This window comes from Pistacia vera, unplaced genomic scaffold, assembly GCF_008641045.1.
Source record: "Pistacia vera cultivar Batoury unplaced genomic scaffold, PisVer_v2 Contig73, whole genome shotgun sequence".
NCBI classification, from domain to species: domain Eukaryota; kingdom Viridiplantae; phylum Streptophyta; class Magnoliopsida; order Sapindales; family Anacardiaceae; genus Pistacia; species Pistacia vera.
The window spans coordinates 669,453-689,135 of NW_022196590.1; the positions used below are offsets into that span (position 1 = coordinate 669,453).

Genomic DNA, 19,683 nt, shown 5'->3' on the forward strand with positions numbered 1-19,683 from the left:
GTGATCTTTAGACTTGAGATCACCAGAGTGCCTTGTGCACCGATTGGTGTAGTTTGACATAAGTATTTAGAGTTGTCAATACGGTAGTGATTGACTGTTTTGAGGAGTGTATCAAGACTGTGGTGGATTGATAGAGGATTCATCACTCCTGGGGAAGGGAGAAGTTATCTCAGACACAATTCAGTGTATGACAATGACACAAAAGCTATGGCCATAGTGGGATTGAGTTGTTGCTCAATCCAATTTATTTATCCGATCATTGGTCCAGTAACTGAATACAAAGATATCGAGAGTAACTGAGGTTGACATTATTTATGTACCTCAGTCTCGATGAGATAACAGATGATGAAAGGATTTAATTGCATGGTAACCATATCGTTGATAGGTAGCTATTTCGCTAAATCTGAATCTATTGGATGACCATGATGCCTTACTAGGGGCCAAAATTTAGTCTGTGTGTAGTGAGACGATTAATTGGTATTAATCATGATACTATTCACTGTCGGTATGATACGGAGCCTATAGGTCACACACTTAGAAGATAATTTAAGAATCAGTTTGTATAAGGGCTATTTTCATCTTTTAGGACAAAGGGTATTTTGGTAATCTCACAGTACAATTAAATTTGCTGAGGTTGTTGCTTGTATTTAATTTAATATTAAAATTAAATTAGTGAGATTATATTTCAATATATGTATGCATATATTTAAACGAATTATTATTATTAATTAAATGTTAATATATTTTATAAATATATTAATTGATTTTAATTATAATAATAATTAATTAAAATAAAATACCATAGCAAGGATGTTTGGATACAAGGGTGATTAGGGTTGGAGCCCATACCTATTCTTTATAGGAATAGGGTTTTAGCACATGCACTATATAAGTACATGTGTGTTAAAGAAAATTATTCATTCATTATTGAAAGAAAAGAGGCAGCCCCTTTACTCTCACCCTCTCACATTTCCCTTTCTAAGTGAATCAAAGATTTTCTTTAATTCAAGTTGTTTCTTGAAGCCAATTAGTGGATCTAGCAAATCTCTCTTTGGTTCTTCGGATTATCTTCGTATGGATCACCGTTCGTTCAATTCTACGTTGAATTGGTAGCGAAGTAGAATCAGAGACATTTGAAGGAGCCTCCAAATGTGTGTAAGATCTCTGTTCCTTGTCTGGACTGATATTATTTTGTGCAGAATTTTGATTTAACATGTGAACTATATAATCTATACCCGGATCTTGGCATAAAAGGAATCGATTTATCCTTTTAATTTTTGTTTTTTTGCTGCGTTGGGTAGATTGATTCCTAACAACTCTTCTGGCATTACGACCATAGTGGGAGCCTACTCGTACTTAGCCCACACATCGGTCTCCACATGACTTCCCTCACTCAACCCTAAGTGTGACATCGGATGACAATTTAAACAAGTCTTCATGTTTGACACGGTCTTGCAGACCGACAGAATGACTAAGGGTAATCTAACCTCGATAAACTCCTTCACACCGAATCTAACGCTTCACTCAGCTCAGACAGAGACACCGAGATGAGCGAAGTGGCTATCCAAAGTGTATCGATTTCATCTTCCCTCACCCAATGAAGCCAACACAAAAATCCTAGAAAGCACAAAAAATCTCCGATTTCGTTAAAAATGCCAAATTCGCCAAACAATGACCAAAAACTTGCTAAAACACACTTTGTTTACTTGGCACACTCCCAGGACCGAATATACTCGGTTTATTGAGAAGAAGAACAGAAAAACCAGAAAAAAAATACAAAAACTCCAAACCCCTTCGAAAGTTCTCCAAAAAACTAGCCTAAACACGCTAAAAGTGCTCCAATAAAATAGAAAACAGGAAAAAGAAACCGAGATTCGTAGAATGGAAGTTTTACTATGAATAGAGGTAAAATTCACCTGAATTGCCACAGCAATAGAGAGTTTTAAAAGATGAAGAAATTCAAACGCCAAGACGAAATGAAAACAAAGAGTCGCTTAAAGGATTTATTCTTTTTCTGCACATCCAATTTGTTAGAATGGCCATGCGGCACCTGGCAATTGGGTGCAACCTTTTGCATTCCTGCTCAAAAGTAGAAACTGATATTTGTCGTACACGTGTCATACAATGGAATCACTTCGAGATCCACAGTTTCCCTTCTCTCACTCAAACTCTATGAAACCCAACACAGTACACGCATCCCATTGCTAAAGCGCCACAAAATCACTCAAACAAGACTCGGCTCGACTAGACAGACGACCCTATCTAAGTGCAAAAGTCAACAAGTATATTATGTTAAAACTATACAAGACCTTGGTCTTCCAAACTGACCAAGTACCACCAAGGATCACAACTTACACCCTATCACTCGACTAAATCAGCAAAGTGGACACAACTGCAAGGACCATGCCTTGCATCCTAACACTTGACTTAATCAGTCGAATGGAGTCAACTGCACAAGAATGCATGAGTACAACCAACGGGAACATTTCACATCCCTCATCACGATATGACACTTGCACTCAGTCAAAAGAGCATTCGCTAGTCCTAGTAGACCTCCGCTCAGCCTGATTAACCTCTTTTCGGACCAGCTACTCTGCAAGCTAAATACTTTTTAGCTTAGAGAGTGGGGAGCTAATTGTGGGGGTAAAAAATCACCCAGGGTCCAGTCAGGCCCAGATAGGAATTTTCTACTACAATGGCCCTAGGACACGATCTAACTCTAGCTGGGCTAGCGTTGAATTTCATGATTTTGGGCCAAAGCCGGTGGCCCAAATCTAGCCTTCCTCCCGAATGGGTGTTATTGATAGCCCACTTAAGGTTAGGCCTCCGGAACAAGGTAGGATTGATTCTTCCTGTTCGATTCAATCCTAATTCGTTCAAGATTCCGTATCTTGGATGAATTAAGACTCCTGCTGCTAATGAAGGCGAGTGAATCATGATTTTCCTATTCACTAGATCTCTTCCTTTATGGATTTAGAATCTTATTGGGATACGAAGATCCCAGACTATTATATAAATAGGGGTCACCCTACAGTTTAGGCATTCAACATTACATCTTCTAACCCTTTAGTTCTCATTCTTGAAAGCTATGCATTGTCACCGTGGTTTTAGATTCTAACTAAGCTACTGGTAGCCTTTTCTTTCCCTTACCTTCACTAAAAAACCTTTATTATCTTTGCTAACGTGAGCGTCAAAATGCCTACGGCAAACACCATCCCGATGTTTTCTGTTTTTCTTTCTGTAATCGTAGATTTTAGCGTTTACACTTGTGTGATACGAAAAAAGAGTTTGTTGTAATCAAAATTCTAAATTTCTACATAATCTAATCATCTTAATTGAATTTTCTTTTTTTGTTTTAAAACAAATATTTCGATTTAGGTTTGTCAACAAATATTTCGATTTAGGTTTGTCGGATTTATATTTACACCCTATTAGCCCGTAAGACATCACATGCTTGAATCAACAGCCTGGTTCGGTTTATATTTTCGGGTTTGGGTGGGTACTTACGTTTACCCATCTTCGCTAACGTCTGTTAAATCCTGGGTCAATATTCGATTTTTAAATGGCAGGACAACTAGTAAGCGAAAATCAAATCATTCTCTCGTTAAATACATTGAAAATTATTTGAAAACTGAAGCTGAATCTGGGAAAGAGAGCGAGTCTCTCTTGATCTCAGCCTGTCAAACTCGTCAATACATCTCCTGCAGGTTCCTTTCTCACTCTCTCTAAAATCAATTTAATATTTACTCTTCATTTTCAAATTCTTTTTCTTTTTGTTTTATAATTTTTAGCTGCTTAATTTGGTCGAATATGATTTTTGAATTGAATCAAACAAACTAGGATTTTGTAGAAATGAGATTTGGGAATTCTTGTTTAATCCATTGATTTGTGAATTCGTGTTTAATCCATTGATTACGGATTCTTGTTGAGTTCATTGATTTTCGAATTCTTGTTTAATTTATTGATTTACGTTTGTTTTATTAGTGGATCCATGTAGATGTGTGGTTTTATAGTAATTCTGTATTTATGGTTTTCGTTACAATCTTAGTGAACAACAATGGATGCTTGCAGGGTATTTCATTTGCTGCGTGTCGGGATTGTACTTGACTGATGTTTGAAACTTCTCTGTTAATCAAGTTGTGATAAATTTTGTACAAAATGGAATCATTTGCTTTCAAATTAGTTAATACAACACTGAACTGGGTGACGTTGGCTCTAGATGCTCCGTCTGCCCGAGCCGTTGTTTTTGGAGTGCATATTGGCGGTAACTTCTAAATTCCAATATATTTGTGGGTATTTTTGTATCTTTTAGGGATGAAACCTTGTCTGACTGAATTAAGGTTGTTTTGGAACTCTGTCGGTACTTGATAGGCCATTTGTTTGTGGAACTTCTTCTTCTTGTGGTCATTCTTTTCCTACTTTCCCAGAAAAGTTACAAGCCTCCCAAGCGGCCACTGACGAAGAAGGTTTGTGTGACAGCTCTTCTTTGAACTTGTCATTTCATCCACAATTCTGGTTCAAAAAATGCATTTATGTCCGTTCTTATGATGAGGGTTGTAACAAGGGCTTTAATTACATGTCTTATGCTGGTGAACTTTTTTATTATGTATGGTTCTAGATAAGTATATGATGTTAGTAGAAGCTGGGAAATTGTTGGTCGGCTTTATGAAAAATTTCCTCATTAGGGATATGTCACATGTTTGTATTTTTTTTAGAATGAAAAATCTCTATCAAGTGTTGATGCTGTATAGCCATATGAGTTTTTCATGAGTTGCCCCATCTTTTAACATATGCATTTAAATTTTATTGATTATTTGTCAGATTTACTTTGTAGCCTTTATGACGCTTAATCTGTTTCTGGTGCTCATTTGTTTCTCTAAAATGTCATTGTTTTCATATTAGTTTGTCTACCATTCATTCTGATGTACATAATGTTGTATCAACCTAACATTGCTTAAAAGTTTGCTTGACTTCAATAGGAAATAGATGAGCTATGCGATGAATGGGTTCCAGAATCCCTTATTCCTCCTATCACAGAAGAGATGCAATATGAACCCCCAGTACTGGAAAGGTAAAAAATTGAAGTTATTTATATAGTACATTTTGTTTGAATGTAGCAAAGTTATGCTGCTGCCTCGATATATTGCTTATTTGTCTCACTTTTTAGATTAAAGGGGTACCCTGTATCTTCTGATCTTTAGTTTCATAATCTTTCTTTCTCTACAAAAGTCAAGTTCTTTAATGATACTACTCGTTTTCCCTGTATTTGATATGTTTCAATTGCCATTATTGTTCACACTAAATTATAGTGTACAAAGTCATAATTATTACCTTATGCGTCCTAATTAATTTTTATGTTTTGCAATTTAAAACTATTGCCTTACATGTCTCAGTTAATTTATGTTTTTGTGTAAGACATCTGTTCTATATGATTTACTCTAAAACAAGGAATCGTGGAATTCTAAGATTGAGAGTCATTTTTTCTGAACAATCGATTAGTTTTTTGAAAAGTATCTGAGTTCACAAGTTGCTTTTGATGCAGTGCTGCTGGGCCACATACAATAATTAATGGGAAAGAAGTTGTGAATTTTGCCTCTGCAAATTATCTTGGATTTATTGGACATGAGAAGTTACTTGTAAGAAAAGCTATTTTCATTATTAATTTGTGTCTACCATGATTAGGGGTGTTCAAAAAAATGCAAAAACCGAACCGAACTGGTAACCGAACCGAAAAACCTTTTAACCGAAAAAATGGTTCGGTTACGGTTCAAAGAATTCAGAAAACCGAATTTTAGGTTTGGTTTTCGGTTCAGGTAAAAACGAAAACCGGTTTGCTAAAATACTTATATATATTAAATAAAAAATAATAATAATAATCTTAATCCCTAAATCTGCACAATTTCTTTTGTTGTTTTCCATTGAGACTTATTTAGTTATTTTGTTGTTTTATTATGGACGTTTCATTGCGGACTTTTATTTTTGTTTAATTTTGGACTTTTATTTGTATCAATTTTTAATGTATTGTTAGTTGTGGTCAATGTATATGTATGAATGTTTAATTTTTATTTGGATATGTATTATTGATGTTTACAATTTAATTTAGGAAAAATAAAAAAAATAAAAAAATTTATAATAAAAAAGAGAAAACTGGTTAACTGAAAAACTGGTTTTCCCCCAAAACCGGTTCAGTTTCGGTTCAGGAATTTTCCTGAACCGAAAAACCAGTTCGGTTCAAGAACCGGCTAACCGCTTTTGAACAACCCTAACCATGATAATCAATTGAGTTCAATAGACACTAACTTAAAATACATACTAGGAATCATGCACCTCTGCATTGGAGAAATATGGTGTTGGTTCTTGTGGTCCTCGTGGCTTCTATGGAACAATAGGTCAGTCTCATCTTTGAAACTATCTCCAATTGACTGAGCTGAAGTTACTTTTCCTCTTATATAGGTATATACATTCATATACTAATACATTGGACCTCTTCCATATTTTAACAATTTTTTTTGTTCAGATGTTCATCTTGATTGTGAGGCCAGAATTGCTAGGTTTTTGGGAACTCCTGATTCAATCCTCTATTCTTATGGACTTTCCACCATGTTCAGTGCAATTCCCTGTTTCTGCAAAAAAGGAGATGTCATTGTTGTGTAAGTTTATGCTGACTATTTAATGTTCAGGTTACCTATGTGGCTCTGTTACAGAATGGAGTTAATAATTATTTTTTATTTGAATTTGATTTATATGGATAGCGTGGAAAAACATTAGCTGCTGTTTCCTTTTAGAGTAAGATTTTAAGTTAGGTTGCATTATGATTTAACTTGACTCTAGCAGGATAATAAGCATGACTGATCTTGACTGTTTACTTTTCAGTTAGGTATGAGGTTATTTTACTGTCCATAAATATGTGTTCCCCTTTAATATGAGTATGTTAGATGGATTAAAGTTTATGAGCTTTTTTCAATATAAAAATTTAAACTTTGTTTGCATTATGATTTAAATAGTGTAATTGGAAATGTGATCATTTTTCCATTAATCACTGATGTTTCTCATTACTGAGGCTTCCTTTTGTTGAAGTAATACATTTTTTTTTTTTTTTTTTTTTTTTTAATAATTTGAATCAATTCCACCTCATAATTTTTCATTGCCTTTCCTAATATATGATTATGGACAGGTTTTTCTGATCATGGTTTCCCTAATTGATGTTTCTCTTTCATGATATTGCCCAATTAACCTTGGCAGTTTTCAATGGAAAAGCATAAATACTAATTTGAGTTATTTTCAGTTCTGTTTTTATGATTTAGCACTTTATAAGGCATGTCAGAGCAACATTTTTCAGCCACAATGGTTTCTTTTTTCTCCTATTTTCTAATCTTTGATCATAGTTCGTTGGATATTTTTTTTTTTTTTGAATCTGGTATTTTTTGTCTGTGGCATATTTCTCCAGTTAACTTCCACGTATTAGTACAGGAGCTTTTGCTTCTTAAATAGTTTCCTAGAATTTTGGTTATAGATTTGTTCCCTCAAAAAATGTGGCTCTTATTTCTTCTTTTTTAGGGATGAGGGAGTGCATTGGGGAATACAAAATGGCCTTTATCTCTCTAGAAGTACCATTGTATACTTCAAGCACAATGATATGGAATCATTACAAAAAACTCTGGAAAGAGTTACTGCAGAGAATAAGCGGGCTGAGAAACTGCGGCGTTACATTGTGGTTGAAGCTGTGTACCAGGTATCTTTTGTCATCCTTTTTTGTATTTTCAGTTATTCTTTTTTTTCTGTCTTGTCACGAAGCTGTGGATTTCCACCATTTTGACACATGCCTCGTTTGTGGCCAAACTCAATTGGTTTACATGGGCAGCGTGTGTACTTTATAAAGCCCTGCAATTGCAATGGCTTTTGTGATCTGAATTGAATAAAATCATCTGCTTTATTATTCCTCCTAATATTCTCTCATGTGTCTATTTATTTATTTATAATAAAATACATATTAATAGACTTTGACCTATTGTGCCTTCTTTGTATATCTTTTTTGTGAATGGAAAGAATGTTTCTGCATTTCATTGATATAAATGAAATTCTGGTAGGGGAAGGTTCACCAAAATCTATTCTTACGGTGTTCTAGTATCCATCTTCCTAAAGCCAGAAGACCACAAAATTTCACTGTTTGTCAGCTCTTGATTTGTACCAAGGCTATCTGAAAGGGTCTTAGTTTTACTGGTTATTGGTTGATTTTATTTTCTGAATTTAAACAGTTATACGAATAATTAGTTGTTGTAAAGTTCATCTTTTACCTTGTTCTTTTATTAGTTGCTATGTGGCTTCAGTGATATTATTTCTCTGGGGCATATGGGACGCATATTTTTCACTGGTACAATACAATTCTTAAGAGAACTGATAATCAATTTGAAGAATTAATTAATTGTTTACAAGGTTTAATAGTATCCTTGGTTTTCATTTTTGTTAGTTATTTGTTTGCTATGATGCTATAGTATCATTATGTTGTCATGCTTCGGAATCTATTTCATTTTAGACGTAATCTGAACATGAGGGACTGAATAATATTAATTGTTTAATTCTAAAATTTTTAGAATTCTGGTCAAATAGCTCCGCTGGATGAGATAATCAGATTGAAAGAGGAATATCGATTCCGCGTTGTGTTGGATGAGAGTAATTCATTTGGCGTACTTGGCTCTTCTGGAAGAGGCCTCACTGAATACCATGGGGTTCCGGTATGTTCTGAACACTTATTGTGCTTTTTTTGTTGCTTTGATCTCTGTTAATTGTAACTGTATGGCCTTGCAGATTGAGAAGATAGATATTATAACTGCTGCTATGGGGCATGCATTAGCCAGCGAAGGAGGATTCTGCACTGGAAGTACTAGAGTGGTTGATCACCAAGTATGGAAACTAAACTTTAGAAAACATAGTCCAGTATTTTGATGTGCTCTTCAGTACCCTTTCGGGTTTTACAACCTCAAAGGGAAAAAAGATGCATGTGGCACTGTATTTGGACAATAGGAAGTCGACAACACAATTATTTAATCTAAAAACTTGTGTTGAACTCAAAAAGGACTGTTTTGTTTTGTTTGTTTCTGAAAAATAGGAGTTGAATAACTAACAAAATATTTCTACTTTTCCAAAATATAGTAGCAGATGCATTCTGGATTTGATAACACAGAATTTAATTACATGTTTTCATTTAATTTTTCTAATGTAATTTTCAAAATGTACCATGCGGGGTCTAATATTATCATAATGAATGTGGAAGTTCTGTGTTGCACATTCTTTCACTCTATTATATTCACAGGTGATGATACTTATTTTTTTTTTTCAATTTGTAAATGCTAATTTTTTAATCTGTTAAATCTCTGGCAGCGTTTGAGCAGTTCTGGATATGTTTTTTCTGCGTCTTTGCCCCCATATCTTGCTAGTGCGGCAATTACTGCTATTGATATCCTTGAAGAAAACCCCAATCTGATAACAAAGCTAAAGGAAAACATTGCTGTATTATGGAAAGGTTGGTTTCAGAATCACTTCATTATGCACAACTAGTTGTAGGAACTGAAATTTTAATTCGAAACAATCCTAAAAATCTTAAGAAAAGGCATATAGATCGTATGACTTGGGATTTTGGTGTATGTATAGATATACTCTCTGGTTCACTTTCTCTTTGGTTCATTTTTCTGCCTATGTATACATATGCTGATATAGTTGAATTTTACTTTCTGCCTATGTATACATATGCTGATATAGTTGAATTTTACCAACTTGTTTTAATCTTCCCATTAGATGGCACATCTACCTTATTTTTATTTTCATATCGACATTATGGCTGTTGCTATTATCTGCATGACTATTTTTCACAAGTCATGCAAATACAATATTCGCCCAATGATAATAAAGACTGGTTAAAAGATTTAAGTACTCATTTTCTATTCACTATGTATCCTCACACTGGGTGTATGTTTTCATATATACATTATTAAATGTTTTGGAAGAATTGGTTGTCTGATATGGAATGCTTCCATAGTAAACAAGTGTTTTTTGGTTGTAAATGGGTGTATGTTTTCATGTTTACACTGCTTTGGCTTTTGAAAGAATCGGCGTTTCAGATATAGTGCTTTCAAAGTAATCAAACATCGTATGTCTGGTAGCATAATACTTGAATGATGCTGATGGTATCTAATTACTGATGTAGGAGTTTGGAATTTGTGAATAGCAGATATGTTTCTTCTTGACTTTTTGATTTGAAACATATTGGATAAACTGCAGGTTTATCAGACATTCGTGGCATCACAATTGCAAGCAATCCAGAATCACCAATTGTATTTCTTAGACTAGAAAAGTCAACAGGTTCACAGAAAAATGACCTACTGCTGCTCGAAGATATTGCTGATCGTGTAAGCATATTGTTCTTTGGCTTCATTTAGATTCACCCTTTTGTTATTCAGTCGTATCCTGATTCTATTTCTGGTGGCTTACATTCTAGGCTTTGAAGGAAGACTCAATATTCGTAGTGGCTTCAAAAAGATCAACACTTGATAAATGCCGTCTGCCTGTAGGAATTAGGTTATTTGTTTCTGCTACTCATTCAGAATCTGATCTGATGCAGGCAAGCGAATCTTTAAAGAGAGTTTCGGCAGTGGTGCTGAGGGATTATAATTGATTGCTGCACAAGGCATCTTTCTCTTTTCCGGGCAAGTTGGATCACATAGGATTTCTCTTACAAATGGCATTATTTATTAAACAATTTTGTATTTTATCGCAAGCATGCTCAGGAAGGACTGTAAATGTTGATACTTTATGTATCATTCCTTGTGTGCATTTTGACATGCATTTTTTTTTTCCTTTTTCTGTGTTGTTCTTTTAACCTTGAAAATTTAATTTAAGTTGATTAGACCTTGTTACAAGAATTCCTAATTCTCGAGTTGTAGAGAGGGAATTATGTTATGCTGTTAACCTTTTGGAAAACGTTACTGTTTGAAGCTCAACACCTGAAAGATGATGCTGCTATGATTATTATTTTTATTTCTTTTAAAAATTAGACCTCAATATCTATATCTATTTTAGTTAAAATTTTACCATTTTATGTCCTAATGATTATGTTGATGCGTGATTTTTACACCAATCAAACGCACGTGTGAAATGCTGAGTTGGCCCAGAAGACACACGTGGATGAGAGAGTGAGAGTAAAAGCAATAGAGAACAGTGCTTAAAGTGGTTCGGATGCTCAAAGAAACAAATCTTACATCCATTGATTTTGTATTAATAGTGGTCAGGTCGCGTTCAGCGAGCTGACTTACAAGTGATTACACAGGAGAGAGAATGTTATTTTTCTTTAGAGAGATTAGCTAATCCCCCAAATGAGAGAGGAGCTCTCAATTTATAGTGGGATGGATTAAGGTTATGATTACTAAATCTGTGAGTTGGTGGGATTATCTGTGTAAATCCTTTTTTTATGTCCCATTGCTCACTTTCTAGAGCGATTTACGCGATTTGGTGCAGGGATTAGACACGTTGAATCACTCTAGCTCCTGGCTGGTCTGACGAGTACTCACTACCCTGACAGGAGCGTGTCGTCCATGCCATTGTGTGACATGGCTGCCTCTGACTGGTTGCGGACCTACTTAAGCTCTGACTTTTTATGCTGATTAGGTCTTGCGTCAGTCCTACTTTTTCAGGCATAACAGAAGTCCCCTAGTTTTTAAGGTTTGAAGATCGAACCTTGGAAACTATAATTCATGCCGTGACAAGATGCCTTCGAGGAAATTCTGTTCCGACCTGTTTGAAAACAGGTCGAGACTGCGCTTTTGTGCGTGCGACTTGATAGTCTTTGCTTAAGGATGAATGACCTCATTTTAGACCATACCAGTGCTTTGATTTCGATTTTCCAAAGTTCACAACCTAATTATACTTGGAACTCTCCTCTGGACAAGGGAATGGGCTGTTTCAGAACTGAATACTCGTCGAGAGTCACGTCGCTTCGCGACCAATGGGGTAGAATCGAGGAGTCACGTTGCTTCGTGACTGGCCAGACGAAGAGTGTTCTACGTAACGATCTCTTCAGACGTTACCTGTTGCATTTTCGTAATGGATACATTTAATGAAACGCCTTCTGCTCTGACAGACGTGTCCTGGGCACAATTAATGCCAGCCATGCGCATTAAATGCATGACATGCTGAAACGATATCCCCTATCAGAGCATTAAATGTAGATTGGAGCGCATTTAATGCGGAAGGAGAACGTACCATCGCTTGAGTTTTTCAACGGAGAAAGACGACGATTTGGGAGCGTGACGGTCACCCTTCCCCGTGGATCTGCGACACGTGGTCGCAATCAACGGTGAGATACATTTTTCCGCCTAAACGTCGTTTGATTTTAGGAAAACCAAGCGCCAGTTCTTTTTGCTATAAAACCTAGGTTCATTTCAGGCAATGTCACCATACTCATCTTTTCAGAGAGAGCAAGAGACTTTTGCAAACTTGGATTCTTTGCCTTCCAAACCAGCGCGTATTTGATATTCGAAGCAGAAGAATTCATCTTCATATTTCAAGAAGTAAGGATCGCTTTTTGTTTTTATTAGGATCGCTTTTTGTTTTTATTTCTTACTCCCAGTAGTTGATAAATGATATCAGTCTGCCGGTAGTTGATCGGAGACGAAATGTTCTTGCTGGGTTCGAGCCATGAATGGCGGCTCGAAACATTCTGTTAGGGTTTTTCTGGGAATTAGGAAGGGAAGTGTTTCCTTTCCTCCACGTCATCATACGAAATAGTGTACGAGGGCTAAATGATTCCCTGCTTGTCGCTATTGCAGACTGCAGTAGGATGGACCCCTCGACGACCAGATATAAGGAAGGGACCAGTTCGTCTACGCAGGATGCTCCTGCGAGGCCCATTCAAGAGATCTTCTCGGTACTTACTAAGGATGAGCTCGAAAGGGTGATAGACCAATAAGCTATCCGCGTGGAGGTCTTCCACGATAGGACGCGTACAGCTCGATATCCGCCACGTGGGTTGGCTGCGATCTCCGAGGAAATCTTCAAGGGTAGGGGGTTGATCCTTTTCCACCCTTTTGTCAGGTCGGTCTTGGATCATTTCGGTATCGCGTCGATGCAACTCACGCTGAACGCGTACATCATTGCGGTTGCCATGTACATCGCGTGTCGTGAGAACAAGTTGGGCGAGCTAACTGCGGTAGAGCTCAGTTGCTCGTATATCCTAAAAAAGAGCAAGGACAAAGATTCTTACTACTTGTCCAGGCGACCTACTATAGTAGCGGGGATACATAGTTACCCTAGCAACGTGGGGGCCTACGAGACGAAGTTTTTCTTCTTTTGTTACGACGACCTTTGCAGCTTCCAAGACCTGAGTAGGTTCTTTTCCCTTAACGAATTTATTGACTGTTTCTTTTGCTAACGATCTGTTTATTTTTCTGGTAGTTAACAAAACGACCAATTTAGATCTGCTCGTGGACCCGGACAGAATCACAGCTTTCTGTTTCCTGCCCGAAACGAGTCGTGACGCAAAGCTGCTCGTGACAACCGCGAATCTGCGGAGATACAGTTTCTTCAACGTAGACGCGACCTTAGAGCCCCCATCGAGTAAGTTGCGTTAACTGGGTCTTTTTCAATTGCGTAATGAACTATTTTTACTAACGATGTTCGCATGCAGCAATCATGCCTCCGAAGGTGCCAAGGTCGCCACGATGAAGGCAGTTTACTTTCTCTCGAGTGAGGACCGCTAGGACGACTGAAGCTGCTCCCACTGGTCTCTCGACCGAAGGGGGAACATCGGGGGCTTCGGCGCGTCCTGCTGAGACTTCCCAACCTTCGACGGGTGCCCCAATCCGACCTACAGGAGCTTCCCAGCCTTTGGTTGCTCGCTCGAAGCAAAAGACAACGGCCCAACGATCCAGGAAGAGGCAACAAATTCGGGTCGAAGAGTCAGAGTCAGAATTGTAGGATCTGGGTGTTCAGCCCTAGAGGTCGCAGCCAGGCATTCCCACTGCTTTGGGAGCATCTCGAGTAGGTCAAAGCGAGGTCGCAGGCATTGGAAAGAGGTCGGGTAAGGAACCGGTGGGCGACACCCCTGCGGGGGCACCGGCAAGGACACTCTAGTGCTGGACTCGATGGGACAACTGCCGGATCATTTGCAGCCGGTGGTCTTCAACTTGCTGGAGTGCGGACTCGCGGAAGTATTTGAAGAGTTCGTGGATTCCAATCATGTGGACCTGATGTCCACATCAATCCAGCACATAAGCAAGGTAAAACGAACTGTCCTCAGCGAGGACTTTGTCTTTTCGTTCCTGGTAGGAAACTAACATTATTCTTCTTGTTTGTAGGCTCTGCTCTCCATGCAACTATCCTTGCAAAAGGTCCGGCTGGGAGCTGCTACGGGAGAGGTCGCGCTGAAGGAAGAGAATGCGCGACTCAAGCGGGACCTAGAAGCCGCCGAAGCAGAAAAATGAGCTATCCACTGAATCGGCGAACCAGTACCTGAACGAAAGGAATGCGGCTTTTCGTACGATGGATTTTCAAAAGACCGAGCTCGAGAAGCACGGGGAGGAGATAAAGGAACTCCAGAGGACTATAGCCAGGCTCTCTAGGGAGGTCAGCGAGAAAGACCAGGAGCTCAAAATGACCTCTCAGCGGGCCTTACGAGCAGAGCAGGAGAGGAGGCCTCCGAGAAGCAAAGGCAGGCTCTCGAGGCCAAAATCCAAGCAAGTCAGGGAAGAGTTACTTCACTGACCGAAGAGATGCAGAGCCAAGCAGCGGAGATCGAGGTAAAGGCTTCTGAATGGGCGATTGAGTCCATCAATGCCTTGCGGTCGAAGAATCCAGAGATTGATATGTCCGACCTCCCGGAGGATTGGCGGGAAACTCTCATATCCATGGCGCGGCTTGACGATGAGGAAGCAGCGGAGGCCACCCGAGGATTTGATCAGGGAGAGGCTTCGGGATACGCCCCGGAGAAGCCCACAGTCGACCAGACGGATGACGACCAGCCCTGAGATGATGAGGTCCAGGAGTTGGGGATCAGGGCCGATAATTGTAATTTATTTTTGGGATCTTGTTTGCTGTACTTAATGAAATGCATCTTTCTTTGAGCACTTACGATTTCTGTACCCCATGTTATATATGAGATCGTATTCTAACTGTTTATAACATTAGAACAAGTCTATGCAAACATGATTACAACACGTCTGTGCAAGCAAAATTACATGTCGAAAGATATTACAACAAAATAATACACTTGTTATTTACAAAGATTGTGAGAAATAAAATCTTTACAAGGAAAGATTGAGTTCGGAATTACTGATAATATGGTCGGAGGTGCTCAACATTCCAAGCTTGTGGTACTTCGGAACCATTCAGCCTTTTGAGATGATAAGTCCCCAGTCTTATCACTTTGGCGATGTGGTATGGACTTTCCTAGTTCGGTCCTAAAACTCTTGCACTTGGTTCTCTGGTACCGAGAAGAACTTCCTTCAAAACAAGGTCGCCGACCTGGAAGTCTCTTCTCTTGACCTTAGAGTCGAAGAACCTCTTCGCGCGCTGCTGATAGGCTGCTATTCTTAGCTGAGCCTTGTTGCGATGTTCTTCAACTAGGTCTAGACTTGCGCGCATAAGCGTTTCGTTGTCGGCTTCGTTGTGCAAGTCCCTCCGAAGTGAACCGGTTCCTACCTCCACAGGGATCATCGCTTCGCAACCATATGCTAGCGAAAAAGGGGTTTTTGAGGTAGAGGTTCTCGGAGTTGTCCTATATGCCCATAGGACTTTGGGGAGGTCATCGGCCCAATTCCCCTTGGTTGTGCCAAGCTTTGCCTTCAGGGTGTGCTTGATGGTTTTGTTGATAGCTTCAACCTGACCATTTGCTTGCGGCCTTGGACTGAGGTGAATTTTTTATGAATACCTAGCTTGTTGCAAAACTGCTTGAACTCCTCGTTGTCGAATTGTTTACCATTGTCTGAGATAAGAGTATGAGGAATCCCATAGCGGCACACAATGTTCTTGAAGACGAAGTCCTTGAGTTTTTTGGTCATGATTGCGACTAATGGTTCTGTTTCGACCCATTTGGTAAAGTAATCCACCGCGACCACGACCACGACATACTTTACTCCACTTTTACCAACTGGCATGGGACCGATGAGATCGATTCCTCACATGAAGAATGGTCAGGGCCCGGTCATGGTTATCAGCTGGTGGGAATGGGAACGAGCTCGCATGTTCGCGAACCGCTGGCACTTGTCACACCTTTTGACAAAGTTGTAGGTGTCTTCTTGGATTAAGGGCCAATAGTACCCTTGACGAACAACTTTGTTGGCGAGAGATCGTGCGGTGGTATGATTATCGCAGATCCCTTCATGTATCTCCTTCATGATGTAATCTGCCTCTTCGTTGGTTATACATTGGAGGAGATGGGCGCCAACCCTTGCCTGTACAACTGGTCTCCGATGAGGGTGTAACAAGCAGATCTTGTTTGCAGAGTCCTTGCCTCGATCTTGTTGTCAGGCAAGGTCTCGTTCCTAAGATACTGAATGATAGGGGTCATCCAGGAATCTGATTCTGCTACATTCATGGCCTGTTCGATCGAGCTGATACTGGGGGTCTCGATGAATCGAACAGGAATGCTCTCCGGTGCATCTGAGTCCAATGACGAGGCTATCCTTGCCAAGGCATCTGCCACAGAGTTGTTATCTCTAGGAATTTGCGTGATCGTGAAGTGCTTGAACGGCTTGAGTGCGGCCTTAGCTTTCTTCAGATAGCTTATCATATTTTCTTCCTTGGCTTGGTACTCTCCCAAAATCTGGTTAACGACCAGCATGGAGTCGCTGTGGATACTGATCGCGGTGCCACCCATTTCTCTGGCCAACCGCAGTCCAGCGAGCAGAGCTTCATACTCGGCCTCATTATTGGTTGCCTTTAAACCGAATCGAAGAATGCCATAAATGTGAGCCCCTTCAAGACTCAAAAGGAGAAGACCTGCCCTGGCCCTCTTTCTGTTCGATGATCCATCGACATAGAGGCTCCAGGTCGATAGATTTTGAGCAGTTTCCTGAATGACTTCACTAGGCTGTTGCTCCGACTCATTCGTCAGATGATATAAGAATTCTGATATGAAGTCGGCAATAGCCTGCCCTTTGAGAGTTGATTTTGGTATGTACTTTAGATCGAACTGACTTAATTCCATGGCCCATTTAAGTAATTTACTCGATGCCTCCGGCTTCTAGAGGACCTGTCTGAGCTTGTAATTAGTCATTACATGGATCGTATGAGCGTGGAAGTAAGGTCGCAACTTTCTGGAAGCGATTAGCAGGGCATAAGCTGATTGTTCCATTTCTGGATACCGCATCTCGGCATCTAACAGATGCTTGCTCGTGTAATACACTCGCTATTGGACCCTATCCTCTTCCCGAACTAAGGCTGCACTGACCGCGAACTGAGAAACGGACAGATACAGGAGGAGGATCTCTTGCGGGAGAGGCTTGGACAGGAGAGTGGCTTCTCGAGGTGCTCTTTAATATTCTAGAATGCCTGTTCGCACTCGGGAGTCCATTCAAACTTTTTATTGGCCCTTAGAACATTGAAGAATGGCAAGCAGCGATCTGTTGCCCTCGATATGAAGTGACTGAGTGCCGCTATTCGCCCATTGAGGCTCATGACCTGCTTTTTGTTGGTCGGACTCTTCATATTGAGGAGAGCTTGGATTTTCTCGGGGTTAATCTCTATTCCCCGTTGGCTAACCATGTATCTTAGAAATTTTCCCGAGGATACTCCGAATGAGCACTTGAGGGGTTTAGCTTCATTCTGTATTATCGGAGGATGTCGAACATCTCAGCGAGATGCGCTATGTGATCTGAAGCAAGATGTGCTATGTGATCTGAAGTGATATGCGACTTGACCAGCATGTCATCTACATAGACCTCCATCGATTTTCTGATCTGTTCGGAGAACCTTCGGTTAACCAGCCGCTGGTAAGTTGCGCTAGCGTTCTTGAGGTCGAAGGGCATAACTTTGTAGTAGTACAGCCCCTGATCTGTAACAAAGGACGTATGCTCTTCGTCTGGCACGTACATCGAAATTTGATTGTATCCTGAGTACGCGTCCATAAAATTCAGCAACTTGTGCCCGGAGGTGGCATCCACGAGCTGATCGATTCTGGGCAGGAGAAAGCTATCTTTTGAGCATGCCTGGTTGAGGTCGGTGAAGTCGACGCAAGTCTACCGACTGCCGTTGGACTTCTTTAGTAGAACCAGGTTGGCAACCCAGGTCGGATAGAGCGCTTCTCGGATGGATCCATTTTGAAGAAGATTATCTACCTCAAGTTTCAAGGCGGCATATCGTTCCGGATCCATCGCTCTTCTCTTTTGGCGAACCGACTTGGCTTCATTATCGATGTTCAATGCATGTCAAATAATATCTGGGCTAATCCCGACCATATCTGCATGTGACCATGCGAACACATCGATATTCTCTCTGAGGAAGCTGGTCAGTTCGGTGGCGAGCTGGGGGTTAAGATTGCTCCCAATCCTTAACACTCTGCTCGGCTCACTCTGGTCGACCGATACTTCAGATAGATCATCAACTGGCCCACTAGAAGGGCATTCCTGAATAATAGGATCCATATTATCCTCGACTAGGCCAAGCTATGGCTCGATCCGGCTAATCGCCATTGCTTGTCGGGGAATGCTGCACGAGATGCCTTTCCCTTTGCACGCCATTTATACTGTTTTTACATAACAGTCGCGAGATACGTGCTGAGATCCGCTGACTTCCCCTATCCCTGTCGGGATGGGGAACTTCATCTTCAGATGGTATATCGAAGTGACTACCTTGAAGTTTCTCAGCAGAGGTCGCCCCAGGATACTATTAAAAGCGGATGGGCAATCCACTACCAAGAATTCAGTTACCTTGGTGACTTCATCAAAGTCACCCAGCGTGACTGGGAGCAAGATCGTTCCTTTGGGGATCAGGTGGTCCCTTGTAAAACCATATAAGGGGATCGAGGCAGGCTTCAGGTCGGCCTCGTCCAAGTTCATTCTTTCGAAAGCTGTCTGAAACATGATGTTCACATCACTTTCGTTGTCTACCAACATTCTGTGGACGTTATGGCACCCTATCAGGGGCGTGATCACAAGAGCGTCATCGTAGGGATGATGCAATCGAACTGCATCCTTTTCGGAGAAGGTAATTTCCTCCTCCCTGCGAACCTTTTGTGGTCGCCGCGTCGTGCTCATCACACTGATGAGATCGTGAGGGGCTGCACGAGCATATCTTTCTTGGGCACCTCGCGAGTTCCCCGCGAGGTACGGTCCCCCAAAGATCAAATTGACGCTGCATATACCTTTGCAATCACGATGCTTCTTTCTTGGTTCCCCTTGATTTTTCTCTTGTGCGGGAGTGGAGTCATCAATATATTCCTTGAAATGCCCCTGCTTGATGAGGTCTTCGATTGCCTGTTTGAGAGCTCGACACTCATCGGTGTGATGCCCATTATCCTGATGAAAGTGACAGTATTTTTTACTATTTCTGGCTGATGGGGGATTTTTCATAGGCCCAGGCTCTCCGAGCAGGCTGGCCTCTTCTGACTTGTCAAGAATAGCTGATACAGACGTATTCAAAGGCGTATACTGATTTATTTCGCGATCGCGACGAGGAACTAGAGCATAAGACTTTTTG

The 19,683-nt window shown here is 40.2% G+C and overlaps 1 protein-coding gene across 2 annotated transcripts in view; it reads left to right on the top strand.

The window, feature by feature from the left end:
• LOC116115055 (long chain base biosynthesis protein 1) overlaps window positions 1-11,036 on the top strand; it is a 37,775-nt gene extending 26,739 nt beyond the window's left edge. The window contains exons 2-13 of one of the 2 annotated variants that reach the window (XM_031401187.1): window positions 4,156-4,264; window positions 4,372-4,466; window positions 4,980-5,071; window positions 5,543-5,636; window positions 6,317-6,389; window positions 6,518-6,650; window positions 7,558-7,732; window positions 8,592-8,732; window positions 8,806-8,901; window positions 9,379-9,520; window positions 10,276-10,403; window positions 10,493-11,036. In XM_031401187.1, coding sequence (XP_031257047.1) covers window positions 4,159-4,264; window positions 4,372-4,466; window positions 4,980-5,071; window positions 5,543-5,636; window positions 6,317-6,389; window positions 6,518-6,650; window positions 7,558-7,732; window positions 8,592-8,732; window positions 8,806-8,901; window positions 9,379-9,520; window positions 10,276-10,403; window positions 10,493-10,669 — 1,452 coding nt within the window. In that variant the 5' untranslated portion in view covers window positions 4,156-4,158 and the 3' untranslated portion in view covers window positions 10,670-11,036. Of the gene's footprint in view, window positions 1-4,155; window positions 4,265-4,371; window positions 4,467-4,979; window positions 5,072-5,542; window positions 5,637-6,316; window positions 6,390-6,517; window positions 6,651-7,557; window positions 7,733-8,591; window positions 8,733-8,805; window positions 9,005-9,163; window positions 9,341-9,378; window positions 9,521-10,275; window positions 10,404-10,492 lie in introns of those variants that run through there. The other variant, XR_004125612.1, reaches the window with a different exon arrangement.
• Window positions 11,037-19,683: the final 8,647 nt, after the last annotated feature.